The 16329-nt window shown below is 42.4% G+C and overlaps 1 protein-coding gene across 2 annotated transcripts in view; it reads left to right on the top strand.

Annotated features, from left to right (window-relative positions):
* Positions 1 to 16329, top strand: part of FHIP1A (FHF complex subunit HOOK interacting protein 1A) — a 249106-nt gene that overhangs the window by 205823 nt on the left and 26954 nt on the right. For both annotated transcript variants that reach the window (XM_019441274.2, XM_019441275.2), the window contains 2 exons: positions 14010 to 14177; positions 15336 to 15415. In XM_019441274.2, coding sequence (XP_019296819.2) covers positions 14010 to 14177; positions 15336 to 15415 — 248 coding nt within the window. The remainder of the gene's footprint in view (positions 1 to 14009; positions 14178 to 15335; positions 15416 to 16329) is intronic.

Here is a 16329-nt window from a genome sequence, read left to right as displayed (position 1 = left end):
ATGTACAGTATTCTATCCAGTTGGATAAGTGAAGTTTTTGGAAGCTTCCAAATTACTCCTTTGTTTTCTTCAATAGAAATTTCAAATCTTTTCTCAAGCTCCGCACGATATTTGCTTTGTATGGCAGGTGGTAGAAAATGGCATCTTTCAAGCAGGGTAATTTGATGACTGCGTGGGCAACGCAGGGTGGGGATCTCACCACTGACTTGCCCTGTGATGTGAAATGCTCATTTACCTCCTGGGCTGGAGTCTTCTTTGGAGGGAATGTGATTGTCATCGTTATATTTACAGAGTAATGCTCAGCAAAAACCAGAGTTGTTGTTGTTGTTGTTTGTTTGTGTTTGAGTTCTTCATTTTGTTTTTGCTTCTGTTACTCCATCCACTGAAGTATCTTACATGGCATCCTAGCACCTGCGTAATGTAGGTGTCCTTTGTGATGGTGGTTCTTATCCTGGTGCACATCAGAATCATCAAGGGAAGCCTGGCCCCACCCATGGAGATTCTGATTTACCTGGATCCAGATAGGGTGTGAATATGGGTATTTTTTAAAAGCTTTTTGAGGTGCTATATGATGTCGTTGAAAATGTGTTTGAACCATTGGATTCCAAATCAAATTGAACATTGGAGATCTATATTTGAAAACCATTATTCTCTTTGAGGCTAGAAGCTGTACTGTATTGTGACTGGAGTAATGAGGTCATTGCTGCATCTAAAAAGACTCCATTTTTGCATCCCCATTTGGGGCTGGTAGAGTCAGTTTTGGGTGTATGATCCAGGTCTGAGGAATGGGAGTCCCTTCTGGGATAGCCAGGAGCTGTGAGGACCAGAAGTTCATGTTTTTGTGAGTGGCAGTTTAATATGTTATTATAATTGTCCTAATATTAGGTATGGATTCTATATTGTTGGCATGTGTCCAGTGATAGTAGGAGAGTTGGCCTTTCACATTAAGTCTTTTTCTTCTCTTGGTTTTAAGAACAATTTTTTCCCTTCCTGTTGGCTTAATAATCAATTTTACCTCTTTTGATGGTTCCCAGGAGTAAGGTGCTCAGTAAGTTCTTTGGAGAAGCTGTTTTCTGGAGTGAAGTCTAGACTCGTCCCTGGGAGCAGCTGGTTTAGAGAAAAATAGCTGAATTGGTGGGATGAGGGATGGCGTGGTAAAAGGGCAGGAATGGGTATAAATCCTCCAAAATGCCATAAGTCAACTCTTATAATGGGAGATAGTGTCTTTGACCTTAATCAGCCCACATAGTTGATACAACTATTCAATTTCAAAGTATTTATGCTCAGTTTCCAGAGGGCAGGGGACGAGAATGCCAAGGAAATGTTAGAATTCTTATCTTGGCTTCTCCTCAAAATAGTACAAAGAACATGAAATTTGGTATTGGGCAGACCTGGTCTCTGGTGAATCTGGTCTCTGCCACTTATTGTGTACTTTTGGGACAAGATTATGAGCCTCACTTTTCTTATCTGTGAGAAGACGACCCTGATAGCTACCTTGCAAAGCCAAATTGAATTAACCCAGAGAACATATATGGAACACCATAATGCATGTTGCAGAGCTGGGACTCCATAAATGGTAGCTATTTCTGGAAATACTATTAATAATAGTAATAATTACTGATGATTATAAAAATAAACAAATTTTTTCCTCCTTTGGAAATGGCTCCTGGCCTGTGTCCAGTTGTCTCTCCGGTGGGCTGAGAATAGGGACGGTAAGGGTGTTGACAGAGGCCCCAGCTGGAAAAGGTGTACTCAGAATTTTCATCCTCATATAATCAACATGTTATCATTTAGCCTCATCACCTGTTAAACCCTTAAAATGTAGATGCTCCTTAGAAGACTTAATTCCACTGATCTTTCATCTTGTGTATAGCTTGCTTGTTTACCTCAGAGAGAATAGACTATAAATCTTCATTTAAACAGTGTGGAAGGGGGGGTTAGGAGGGAAGATGGGAGAATGTGACTTGTGGGGGGATTACTTTAGTGTTAAGTTACACCTGGTGGCGTGGGCTTCAGACATACAGAAAGGGCTGGACCATTAGGAAGCCCAGAAGAGGAGATGCCAGGACCGGGGACTTTAGGGTGGTGAGGGCCCAAATACAGCAGCCGTCAGTTTGGAATTGCTGTCCACAGTTCCCCGTCAGGACTGCCTGTGTGTTGCCGTAAGTTTGTTTCGGTGGCCACCTTTCTCACTGCCCTAGGCTGGCAGTGTCTGGGGTTACAGTACGGTTGAAGCCCTGGGCCTGGAGTCTGAAGCATTTATATGAATCAGTGGAAACTGTGAGTAGCAGAGGTTATGCAGTTTCAGGAAAGTCAGTATGGTGTAATTGAGGTATAAAGGGCTTTCTTCCCCATCTGAGTTCTGACAGGTTGAGAACTACGAGTGAGGCAGACAGGAGATCAAAATAGTGCCTTTGTTATCAATAAAACTGAGGCTGAAGAATAGAGTTTATACCTGGGGGTAAGATTGCCTCATACCGACCCCCAGGATTAGACAGACTTGCCCAGATGCACCATAGAGCCTGCAGTGAGAGGAGTAGAGAAGAATGTGTACTTCCTGCTGGCAGTTGGGCTCCCAGAAGAAAGGAGAGAGGAAGGACAGGCTTCTCAAAATGACCTTACTCTTCTTCTCCTGGGGAGGGCGTTAGGGAGGCACAGAGGCCGGAAGTACTCTGTTGGGTGATCCTGCATGTGGAAGGAAACATTAAGATCATTTTTCTCTGTCAGGTTTACAGAAATCCAACCTTTCTAAATTCTAGAGATTTGGAAGCAGTAATTCATACTACAAAAATAAATAGGGGTAGTTTAGATGTTATTGCCATGTTGAAGAGCCCATCATGCGTGCCTGTTGCCTGCAGAAAATAATCCAGACTCCCTCCCTTGTTTCTGAAAACCCCTCCTAATCTGTCCCCATCCTGCCTTGTAACGTTCCTTCCCCCGTGATTTTCAAAGGCAGACATGAGGTCAGAGCAGTGCCTCCCTTGTCCTCTTTCTTATTACCGTGTTCCTGCTGGATAATTCTTTCTGCTTCCTGTCTGTGCAAAATGTATTCATCGGCTAAGTCTCGGCACAGTCCCTGTATTGGGCTAACGCCCTGCACTGAAGTACACACTGATTTGTCTCGTCTCTGAACTGCCGCTCTCTGGAAGCGCGCGGTCTCATGCTTGTTTCTCCGCGTGAATTTCAGCAGCCCCCCTCTGGAAGTGCCACGAGGGACAGGATGTTTCCTGTACTTCTTTTATGTCTCCTCAGCTGCTAGTTTACACAGGAAAAGCACTCAATACATAGGCAGGTGATTAAATAAATGTTTCCAAAGAACGTGGGTAGCACCCTTATCACTACAGAATAGAGTCATGTGTTGATTAGGCTGGAGGTAAAATTACCAAGGCAAAGAAATGAAATTAGCTCCCGTTTCATGTCGCTGACATGAAATCAAAGAATTTCAGGGTTTTGGAACTGAGAGGGTAGATCATCTGGTTCAACGCCATCATTTCACAGCTGAGCACGATAAGGCTCATGACTTGAAAAGAAATATTCAGAGACTGTGAGCTTAGTATTTGTGAGAGGAATAGAGGATATGGAATAGATGATTTTTCAATGCCTAAACATTAGATTATCCAGAGGAGGCTTGTGTGGTGGCTTTATGTTAACTTCAGGGAGTCCTCTAAGTGTTCCAAAGCACTTTTCGGTTACCCTGGGCCTCACCTTATGGGTTCTCACTAAAATCTGTGGAGGAAGATGCTTTTCACAGAAGCTTTCACCACATCTCGTTGTTGGGCTTCTTCATGGACATGCTGGATTCCATCGTGGGTCAGGGACATCCTGCTTGTTCTGCAGCTGCAGTAGTTGAGACACCAATAGATTGCTTGATTTGCCCAAGGTCACCAGAGTCCAAGGATTAAAATGCAAGTGTTTTACATTCCCACTGCTGTCTGTTTTCTACTACCCCATGCTGCCCTTTGCTTCTTTTTTTTTTTTTTAAATTTTTTTTATGTTTATTTATTTCTGAGACAGAGAGAGACAGCACGAGTGGGGGAGGGGCAGAGAGAGAGAAAGGGAGACACAGAATCTGAAGCAGGCTCCAGGCTCTGAGCTGTCAGTGCAGAGCCTGACGTGGGGCTCGAACCCACAAACTGTGAGATCATGACCTGAGCCGAAGTCGGACACTCAACCGACTGAGCCACCCAGTCGCCACCCTTTGCTTCTTTAAATTAGTATCTGTAGACTTTGAGAATCCCAGCTTAGAAAGGAAGTGCATTTTCGGTTCCCTCATCAGCTAAGAGAAAGAACAGTTAACACAAATACTTAACCATCCAGAGTAGACAGTTTTGGAACCAAGCTAGGATAAGACATTAGTGATGATATTTAACTATTGTATAAAAATGGCAAAATAAGCACAGTGTTTTGTTTTTTTACCATTGTTTCTTTTTATTACCTTTTGAATATTTTAGATTTTTTAAAAGTTTTTATTAATTTTGAGAGAGCAAGAGAGAGCAAACAAGCAGGGAGAGGCAGAGAGAGAAGGGAACAGAGGATCCAAAGCAGGCTCTGCGCTCACAGCACAGATCCCGATGTGGGGCTCAAACTCACGAACTGTGAGATCGTGGCCTGAGCTGAAGTCGGGCACTTAACTGACTGAGCCACCCAGGTGCCCTGAATATTTTAGAGTTTTAATTAAGAAACAAAAAATCAAACTTTAGTGTTTGTTCTTACTCGTTTAGCAGTTAACAGAAAAATTAACAGGTAAGTATATCTGTATTTTAAACAGTTTTCAAACACTGAGTATTGTCATATTAATGAATCACAAATTTGGTTTGGTAGGTTGCAATTAGCACTTAAAAAACAATAAAATAGAAAACATCAGTGCGTTGTACTTTGTAACTGTAAATACTATGTATTATTGTAAAATATAGTTCTTATGGTGGGTTCTGGTTTTAAAAAGTTTAAAAAATACTGTTCTCATGTTTTGGAAGATTATTTGGAGAATGGGTTATGAGATTAATCTTGACACTACTTTTAAGCCTTATCATGGGCTGCAAATGTTAGCTGGTCTTCTCTTGGTATAAAACATTCATTATTAATCCATTCACTCAACAAATATATTTTGAACACCCAGTATATGTGAGGCACTGTTCTAAATGCTGGCATGAGATCACTCTAGCAGTTTACTTACAAAGCAAATCATCTAATTTTCAGAGAAAACACTGTATCAGTTTGCATAAGGTTTAGCTGCAGATAACAGAACACTCCCTTCATGTCACAGAAAACTCCCTTTAAACAATCTTTTTTTCTTTTTTTTTTAATTCCATACACCAGTTCTGTTCACATCTATCTCACTGGCCAGGACAGGTACAGCTATACCTAGATACAAAGGAAGGGGGAAACTGTAGTTTTTTTAGCTCTAAATTTAAGGTTCATTCTCAAAGAAGAAAGAGAGACTGAATATTGGGGAGACAGAAGTGCCTGCCACAAACCTCAAAGTTTCATAGATGTTAACAAAATTTAATTTCTGTTGATGGGAAGCTGGAGCTTTCTGTTACTATTCTGTGGAAAAGCCAGGCTGTGTACATATAGGGTTGCACATGTTGTGCACTGCACAGGGACGTCCTACAGAAAGGGCAGATCAGAAGAGGGAGTTGGGAGAAGCAGCTAGAAGTTAGGAGACTAAAGTGTGTTCATTGTCTCAACACACGCAGTCAGCTTTTTAGAGTCTGAATCAGTGTAAGTTTCTGAAACGCTACCTCATCTCTGACCTCGCCGTGGTACTTCATGTCATTTCTCTGCCATTGTAGGAGAGAAAATTAGGGTTATAAATTAAGCTTGCATTTACTGTTGATTTGAAATGGAAAAGTAGATTTCTGTCTTTCTTTCTTTTTAATTTCAACAAGTGCACGAGGGAGATAATGCTCCCTCAGTTCTTAAGCATCAGAATTATGGAAAGATAGGAAGGGTCCCACTCTCTCTAACGCAAAGAACCACAGGAAAGTACCTTGCACAAAGCCCCACCTTATTTATCTAAGGCAGCCAGGTGGTGTTTGTCCTGGAAACAGTCTTGGAGAAGGGAGGGAGGGTCCGGTCTGGAAGGTGGTGTGAATCTTCTATTCTTTCCCTGCACCCTCCTAGCAGACCATTAAACATTTATCGGCAACAAATGCCCGGCAATATTTCAAATTGTCGTAAGAAAACCAAAAAGGAAAACAGAAAGGAAGTTTACAGTCTGCTTAGTTTTCTTTTGCCCCACACTAAACTTTCTTTTCCTCTCCCCCATCCCCCATTTGTATGTCTGACTGGCGTTTCCAGTGAGGTAGAGACAGAATCACTGTGACAGGGTCCACCTCTGTGTACCTTACTCTGTGATTATCTAGTGCCAGGTGATGACCAGGTTGGGGCAACAGAGAGAAACGAGATTTAGAACAGAGAGACGAGAATTATTGAATTCACTTAGGTAAATACCTGTGTGTTTTCTAAGTCTTCCATTGTGTTGAGGACTTTCTGTCTCATGGAAAGTAAGCCAGGAGTGAAATCTGGCTCTTGTCATCCTAGCTTGCCTTTGTTATAGTCTGTGGTGTCTAGGAAAATTGGTCTGTGTATAAAACTCCAGGCCAAATAATACCTTTGACCCGGCAGGCAAATTGAATGGGGAGGGAGGTGGTAGGCCTTCTTATAATTGTTCTCAAATAACTTCATTCTGCAGAAGCTGCTGATTGAGACTCTGGTCCATGAACCATTTCCCCTTGACTGTTGGGTTTTAATGTCGATGCTCATCAGAATTCACTAGTACTGTCCTATTAATCAAGAAGAGAAATTAGGGGGAAACCCGAGGAAGCATTTCTTTTTTCCCACTAGGTCACTTTTCTAGGTTGCTGTAATTCAAGAGCATGGCATGAGTTAGGCTCTGTATTTTCAATGTAATGTTATTCGTGATAAAAGGAAAATATCCTCTGCTTTGCATGTATTGTCAAATTAATCTAACCACCTTGCTGATGAAGGCGTCCCCAAACATGGGTTGTAAAAACCACGTGTTTTTATTAGTAACAGGGCTGCTGATTTCCATCTCGACACATGTATTGATTATCCTCTGAGCCCCTGCTGGCGTAGCAGGTGCTTTGAGAATTCACACTGTAGGTCAGACACAGTCATTTCTGCAGTAAGTTTGTAGTCTTAAAGGATGGGCGAAGGCATTAAGGAAGCTGGGAAAGGAAATGGACTAGCCTACAAAAGAGAAAGCTGAGGGCTTAATAATTACAGAATAGGAAAGACAGCTGAGTTTTGAGAGGTGGCATTTCCCTGTCACCACGTCTTAATGTGAGCACAGGGTGAGGCACACTGTTTTTTTAAAAAAAGTTTTAACATTTATTTTTTGAGAGACAGAGCATGAGCGGGGGAGGGGCAGAGAGCGAGGGAGACACAGAATCCGAAGCAGGCTTCAGGCTCTGAGCTGTCAGCACAGAGGCCGACACGGGGCTCAAACTCATGAACTGTGAGACGTGACCTGAGCTGAAGTCGGGTGCTCAACTGACTGGGCTGCTCAGGCACCCCGCGTGAGGCACACTTTAGATGGCGGGGGTAGAATCTTCTTTACAATGAGGAATGCTTTCTGGTTGGGAAGACCGGGGCTGTGTTGCCACGGGAAGCAGTTTAGAAGAAGGCAGAGTGGCGATGTGTGCTTTGGCTGCTCGGCAGCAGAACCCCTTCCTCTGGAAGCCCACTTCTTCAGCCTTCTGGTGGTTCCGCTCACGTACTGCAGGGTCCTTTCATGCAGGGTCATTTTGCTTGGGTTGAGTCCGTTCTCATGAAGTTGTGTGGACTCTAGGAGCTGAAGCAATATGCTGAGAATAATCTTTCATTACACAGTAGGTGCTCAGAAACTGACCAGTGATGATGGCGTTGTTTCTATGGTGGTTCGTATTGTAACTAAGATGCTTTCTGAAACAGCTAGTAAACAGCCAACAGATGGATTTAGCGATCTTTGGGATACTGTTTGGATCTCTGCTTCTGCACTTAAACACCCACCCCAGAGTGTCTCTGTTCATTCTGACCTCAGAACCAAACTGTGAAATAGCTTTCTTATGCGATATTTGGAGGATTTCAATAAATGAATTCTATTAGATGAGGTTCAAATATAATGGATCATATGTTGAATTACACTCTGATAAGTTATATTATAATGAAGTATTAGGGAACAAATTATGCACACATAGTACAGCAAGGGAGGCTTTAGATATAATGTGCCAGGGCACCGGGGTGGCTCAGTTGGTTGAGCATCCAACACTTGGTTTTGGCTCAGGTCATAATCTCATGGTTTGTGGGCTTGAGCCCCGCGTTGGGCTCTGTGCTGACAGTGCAGAGCCTGCTTGGGATTCTCTTTCTCCCTCACTATCTGCCTCTCCTCTGTGCTCGCTCTCTCTCAAAATAAATAAATAAACATTAAAAAAAAAAAAGAAAGAATTTGCTGACTGCTCTGGGGAGAGGTTTATGATAGGCAAGAGGAAGTGTATTATAATTTAATGAATTAGTTAGTTGATAAATATTTAATTGATTTAATTATTACATTTAATGTATTACAGATATATTGAAGAAATGCTGGGAATAAAAGATAGAGACTGGCTTAATTTTAACATTTTTCCTTAAAATATGTTGCTGATGTCACTCTAGCTGTCATTTTAGTTCCTTCCTTCCTCAAATATTTTAGGAATAAGTAGTCAAACTTACTGATTTTGGATATCACCTCCATTTGCCTTTTCAGCCTGCCCATGGTGGTGTCAGTGACTGGTGTGGCCTAGAGGTCTAGGAGCAGAAGGGAGGCTTGAGGGGCCAGGAGGGAGAGAGTCTGACTCATCAACTGCAGGCTCTCTGCAGACTTGGAATAACTGAACGTCATCTTTCCTGAATGTTTGGCTGAAACAGTGGGGCTGCTTGCTGAGAACCAGGGTATCTGTCTTCCCTTATGTACTTGAACGTTCTTTGTGCTCTGTGTCCTTGGAGGGTAGAAGATGTCTGTGAAGAGCCCACCCAGCTGCTGCCCTTGGCTGCACTTGGGTGGACATGCCTCCTGCCTGGCCGCTAGCTTGTCTGGCAGCAGCGAGCAAAGTTCTTAGCCTGTGTTTCCTGTGAAGGTCCCTTCATGCCTGTTCGGTGCGATCCAGCCTTATTGTTCCTCTCTTCCCTGCTGCTTTCAGTGGGCAGGGTTCAGCTGAGTCTCAGTTTCCTAACCCTCCAATTGGAGCTGCAGGGGCTGAAGACTTACACATGACCCAGGTGAGCCCCTGCTTAGCTAGTTTTTTCCTGTCTATGGAAGGAAAAGCCAAGGGAAGGTGGCTTCTAACTTGGAGAGGATGCAACAGTCACCTGACCCCACTGCCTGCCACCTGCCTAAGCGACAGAAGGTAGAACCCATCTGTTCCAATGTGACTGGATCACAAAAAAACAATTAGCAGGTGGGAAATTTGTTTTTCGGGACATACGCATAAACCTGCCGTTATAGGGAGGGTTCTGGTGCTAATTTAGATGCAAATGGAATTGCCCAACTAGAGCTGATTACAGAAAGGTCAGAATGTCTATATGCTCAATTTCACTCCTACGCTACGCATTAAGTTAATGTGCTGCCGCGATCGTGGGCACGATGGCTGGGCTTGGTTCTGGCCTTCGCTTTTGAGAGAGTTTTGAATTACAGAAGCGGGATGTGACACATGGTGTCAACTCCTCTCTTCCTTCCCACTCCCTTTTTTAAAGGAAAACAAGTCCTATTTTGTCCTTTTCTGAGAGGCTTGAGATATTAATTTTAAAAATGCATGTCTGGGGCTCATGACTAAGATAGAAAGGAGTAGATTGACTGTAAATTCAGTTGCTTCCTGGTCAGAGAACGAATCTGGACTTTGCATGCACTTCTTCCAGACTCTGAACATGCTGGGTTGGAGCCTGGGGTGTAGGACTGGTGAGGAGCCTGAGTGGCTGAGGGGGAGGCAGAAAGGCCCGTGGGCTAGTGTGGTTATTGCAGTGCTACTGTATCACTTTTCAGATGTTTCTGACTCTAATGCACAGAATTTATCTTAGGCATTTGTGTATGTTTGTCTATATTTTTTACTGAGTATGTAACAAGGCACATACATAAATATATTACATTACATATAGTTTGAACAAAATAGGCACCCAAAAGTTTCACAAAATAGTTCCTACCAAGTGCAATGTACTCTAGTATTTTCTGTTTCAGTCTGGTCTAAACCATGAGTGAACCGATACACTGATTTCACTATCCACTTTTGGATTTCAGACTCTAGTTTAAAAACACCAGTTTGAGGGACTGGTGAAGGCATTGGGCGTGAAGGGGACCCAGGTGAGAGCTACTGGAGGGGGGAGAAGATGGGTGAAGAAAGGGATTGATTTCAAAGGGTAGACCAAACTGCTCTTGACAGAAATGAAGTCAAGTCCCTGAGTCAGGTCTCAGGTTCCATTCTAGAACTGGGGCTGAAAAGTGAAGCACAGAAGGGTGCCTCAGCAGATGCATTCTTTAGGTTCATGGTTGCATTTATCTTGTCAAGGATAATTATTTGTTTGTGGGAAGGGGTTTTCCTTAGGTTATTGCTGTCCTGATGCCTTAATTTTTTAAAATTTGTTTTTCTAAATAATTTTTTTAATGTTTATTTATTTATGCGACAGAGACAGAACATGAGCAGGGGAGGGGCAGAGAGAGAGAGAGGAAGACACAGAATGCAAAGCAGGCTCCAGGCTCTGAGCTGTCAGCACAGAGCCCAACACGGGGCTTAAATTCATGAACCGTGAGATCATGACCTGAGCCAAAGCTGGACGCTTAACCGACTGAGACACCCAGGCGCCCCTATGGTTCTGCCTTTAGTAAGAATTAACATTCCTAAGCTTTAGTATCCTTAAATTTTATTACTGTATATTATATGGTAGTAAGGTAGAACCTCATTTACTATTTCTACTAGTATTTGTACCCAGATTTGTAGCTACCTGCAATTCCTTACAGAACAAGAGAAATAAATACTGACAGTCATCTCATCGGTAAGACAAAAGGTCTTACGTACATCAAGAGCTGATTGTCCTTTGTAATTGGACCATGAAGAGGATGCTACTGTCCTGTTCTACTAATATGTCCTCTTTGGGGGCATCAGCAGCCGCTTTGGTTTTGCATTCTGCAAAAGGCAGAGCTGCCTTCCCCTGGGGGTTCATCGTTAGCTTTTAAGTGATCACACTTAGGCTCTGGTCTCATCCTCGTTAAGGAGGTTGCCTATTTGGGGGATTAGAGGAAGATTCTGAAAAGTAAGATAATGGGGCAGGAAAAGATTTTCTGGGATAAAAGTCTTCTGAGGGCTCTGTGAATATGGAGGAGGGAAGAGACAGAGAAGGGAACCAGATTTTCTTGGCTTGGGTATTAGTTTAAGGTGAGTGTGACCTCGTTTATAAAGAGGTTACAACTTGATGCTTAATAGAATTGGGTTTTTAATATTTATACCATGTTATGTAAATGCTGCCCCTCCAAGTGTTTTCTTAAATCCTCTTAGCTTATAAATGACAGCTTTGATTGCTAAGAAAAGAAAAAAAAATAATAAAATCTTTCATTTATCCAGCCTAAGAGTAGTAAACAATAGATGCTTAATGCCCTGCTTTCATGTGAGCCCCCAAAGACTGAGACTTCTGTTCTAAAGGGTTTATTGCTGTGCTTTTGAGCTTATTAAGGTCATGTGTAACTTAAGGGGGGAAAAGCTGATGGTGCATTATTGGTGCAAAGGCAGCTCCTGGAATTGTGCAGGACATGTCAGCTCAGCAGTGCTCAGGAAGGAAGGCTGAAAATACAGTATTGCAGAAATTGCATGCATGCATGGCCCGTTTGAAATGTCTGGTTGTGTGTTTTTCTAGTGATCCAGATCATTAGGGAATTAGACTTCTGCCCAAGTGAGTTTGAATTAAGTTTCTGCTAACGGACCCCGAGATTGTGGCAGTGGAATGGGGGTGAGCTAATGGAGCTCCACGTTCGGTGGTGGTATGAATCATTCCCCCATAAGTATACTTGGTGACATCAGTTATTTCATAGGTTTTTATTAAAAATGTCCCCATTCTCTGGGGCCCTCAGAACACATTCAGAGAAGAGGGAAGAATTAAAAATTAAGCTCAACTCTGGCAAATGTAAATCACTAGGACCTTGGGGGCTGTTGTTTATTCAGGAAATGTTATATTCAGTACCTTCTATGTGCCCAACTCTGTACATTGCACTGGAGTAATAAAAAAGACATAGCATGTGTTCCAGGACAGCGTTAAGAGTGCTATGAGCTTGGGACTGGAGAACACCAAAAAAACACAAGGATAGAAGCAGTTTATTTCAGGACCAGGGACAGCCCATGAGAAGCACTCTTCTCAAGGTAATTTATTTGCCGAGTGGTTGAGGCTCGCCTGTTTGTTTTGTTATATTTGGGCCACAGAGAGCCCTTTCAAGTTGGTCAGGTGACACAGTGGTGTGTGGAATGTTTTGAGGGCTCAGAGCACTGGCGCTGAGCTGGAGGGGGACGGTGTTTGCACTCTGTTGCACGCCGAGCTCATGCCACTCAGGGTTCTGCTGGGCCACTTGTCAACAGATCCTGAGAGGGTGAGTTCAAGTGTACTGTATAGGCATGCCTTGCTTGGAATGAGGAAAATAGACAAAACTGATTTGGCTTTATCTTATCCACTTGGACTCCTCTGTCTGGAATATAACTAAGGACCAAGAAAATATATAAAAACAGTTTAAGCCTTTATGTACAGATGCATCCACATGGGGCCTATCTATACTCAGATATCAGATTTGCTGATCTGGTTTCTAAACTGATTTTGAAGACAGAACATTACAAGGAGAAGAGTGTGTTATAAAAGGAATGACCAACAACAATATCATAAAGTGACAGTTAATACTTTGGAAGAAAGGAAGAAAGAAATGAAAAACTGGAAAAGAGAAAGATGTAACCACTCAAAAAGCATCCCCATCTGTTTAGCGTCAGGTGCATTAGACTCATGGCAGGGGAGATTGCTGAGATTTCTAGGGGATAGAGCTGGAATCTGAAGTTTGGAACTGTTTCCCTCATGATTTCCATGCATCCCAGTTTGGGTATATCTATTCTACAGTCAGTCAGACAATTGATGACCCCTGTTCATCAAGAGATGTTGTACTTTGCTTTTTAGGAAGACAAAGAAATCTATCCGAGTTCTTAAAATATTCCCTATCAAAATGCTTAAAATTAAAATTTGAATGCTTTAAGCACCAAATCCTCAGCACTTTGAAAAACTTGACTCTTGAGAGTTTTATATTCCCTGAAAGACAGACATTCTACTGCTTGGGATAATCACACCACGTAGAAAATACTAATTTGTATTATAAAAAAACAGTCGGTTACTTTATAAGTGGTAAACTCTTATAGCACTTTATAAATAACACTTTACGTATATTATTCAGTTATAAAAATTTGACTTGCAACTTTCCAGGAACATACCTGAACATCTGCATTACTTTGTATATGTACCTCTTACATATATACATACATACACACACCCATCTTCCTGGACAGAAAATGTGTTCTTATGGTTCTAGCTCCTGGTACATAGCAAGTCTAATAAATATTTATTGGATGACTAATGATGAAACAGTTATATTGAGCTTTCTAATTAATCCTTTATTGACCATGTAGATACTTTACATTATCTTCCCCCCCCCCCCCTTTGTGGTTACACACTAAAATCTTTATGGTATTTGAACTGCATTTGATGATTAGAGTTGTCAGAACACTTGAATTGCTTTTTATGTCCTTGCTTTTCCCTTACTGAATTAAAGGGCGGAAGCAGCATGTGGTATTGTGGGATGTGAATAGGTTATAGGCTTCAGATGAAGCTCTGAAGCGTGTTCTTGTGGTTGGCATGTCCTTGCCTTGATGGGGTCACTACGGTGAGGCCAGGGGCCTTTGGGGAAGCATGTATCACAGCATCGAGAGGATGCTCGCCTGTGCTCACTCTGTCGTTGGTCCCAGGTGACTGTGGAGGAGGTCATGACCACAACTGCATATCTGGACCTTTTCCTGCGTAGTATCTCCGAGCCAGCATTACTCGAGATCTTCCTCCGTTTTATCCTGTTGCACCAGCACGAGAATGTCCACATCCTAGATACTCTCACAAGCCGAATCAACACCCCATTTCGGGTAAGGTGAACCCCAGAGGAAGGGACTTTATAACTCAGAACAAATTTCAGGAGAGTTTGTTTTGGGGATTAATGATGAATATTTTTTCTCTAATCCCCCCTCCCCTGCTGTTTCTTGTAGCTATTATTATTATGACACCATTATGGATTTCATTGACCAGGTTTTAGGTCCGTCCTGTCTAGAACACAGACTAGGAATTACTACCTGGTGCAAAAAATTACTTAAGTGCTCTGATGAAATGATGAAAGCTTACTCTCAAAAGGGTACAATGATTTTATAATTCACCTGTAGGTATCTTCCCTATTTGGCTGTTTACCTTTCCTTTTTGGAAATTAGAGATCAAAAGAATTCTTGGTTTTGAATGAACTTCTTAGAAAACTGTATTATCATACTCTCAGCACTACTGAAAATGGAACCAAGGAGAATGTTTGCCCCAAAGCCAAGAGACAAGCCCAAAGGAGCTGAGGCATGGGGCTAAACACTAGTTGGGGAGGTGGCCAGGGTACCTGCAATTTTCTGTTAGCCCTGTCTTGTAAATAACCAATGTCATATTTGAAAATAACTTGGGAAAATAAATGCCAAGCAGGAGATCATGTGTGTGTGTGTGTGTGTGTGTGTGTGTGTGTGTGTGTGTGTGTGTTGGGGAGTTGTAGGGGCACGTTTATGTGGATCTTTAAAAGTTGGAAATAAGAGCACAGGCATTTTGTAGGAGGGTCATTCTGCATTATGGCATCATTCTAGACATAAGCTTTCTTAAATGTTTATTTATTTTTGAGACAGAGAGAGACAGAGCATGAGCAGGAAAGGGGCAGAGAGAGAGGGAGACACAGAATGTGAAGCAGGCTCCAGGCTCTGAGCTGTCAGCACAGAGCCCGACACGGGGCTCGAACTCACAAACTGTGAGATCATGACCTGAGCCGAAGTCGGACACTTAACTGACTAAGCCACCCAGGCGCCCCTAGACATAGGCTTTCTAATCAAATCCTGTAGGAGAACTAAAAGCCTTAACACACATTCTCTCGGGAAGCAGCATGTTTTTATCAAAGCTGCTAAAAAAAGAGGCCATTTTATTTTGTAATTCTGATTTATTTTCCATCTGTGGGGAGTAGAGCTATCCTTCCAATATCTGAAATAGAATGTGTGTTTTTTGCTTCCCAGCTCTGTGTGGTGTCCCTGGCATTGTTTAGAACTCTCATTGGTTTACATTGTGAAGATGTGATGTTACAGCTAGTTCTAAGGTGAGTTGCCCTCTTTTGTTCTCTTTAAAGAAAAACTCAATATGTACTATTGCTATTATATTTTTCTTTGGGTCATATAAGCCATGTAGGAGCCATGCTTCTAAGGGAAAAAATGATCAGGAATATCAATCTAATTTCTGTATCATTTCCCAAGGTTAATTTTAGTTTTCCTATTAAGAGTATTTACAGGGCTAAATACATTGTATTATAAATATGTTCCTGGAAATAACAGATAGGATGTTGGGAAATTTTCAGACTATGAAGGCTTTCCTGTTCTGCGGCTGAATGTCTTTCTCCTGAAGTACACTTTTAGAGGCCTGTGTTACTGGAAACAACTTTTCCAAATATGAAATGCTATTGATATATAATTTTTATGACTCTTGCTTTCCTAATGTTACACCTACAGCGTGCTCTCTCTGACCCATAAGTATGTTTCAATTCAATTCAGTAAATATTTAATGAGTACTTTCCATGTACAGTTCAGAAGAGAGTAGGGCATGGGGTAGATGGATTGAAAAGGACTTATAAACAAGGTGGAGCAGGTAGGACCTTCGGAGGGACAGGTGAGAAAGGTTTGGGGAATTGGCTAGTATTTGAAGACAGGTGTCAGGAGTCAAAGTGAACTGCTGTTAGGATGCTATTAATGTGGTCATTTGGCAGGGGACTCAGGAACACCTAATCCCGCCTTGGCCCAACTCTGCCTCTCCTGTGGGGGTCCCCAAGGGAAGCATCTGCTTTGTGAAGGGAGAGAGGGGGAGGTGGCTAGGCTTTGTGCTCCCACACTCCCCTCTCGGGGTATGGAAACAAAAAGGAACAAGTCAACCAGGGTCGTCTGGCACGCCTTCCTGCCTCCTCCTTCCTTTGATTCCTTTGAGGACGTTCTGACCCTTTGTGTGACCTCCTCCTTGGGAATA

The sequence above is a fragment of the Panthera pardus genome, unplaced genomic scaffold, assembly GCF_024362965.1.
Source record: "Panthera pardus isolate Hobbes unplaced genomic scaffold, ASM2436296v1 HiC_scaffold_13, whole genome shotgun sequence".
NCBI lineage: Eukaryota > Metazoa > Chordata > Mammalia > Carnivora > Felidae > Panthera > Panthera pardus.
Note: the sequence above shows the minus strand (reverse complement) of the source record. Positions and strands in the feature narration are given on the sequence as shown.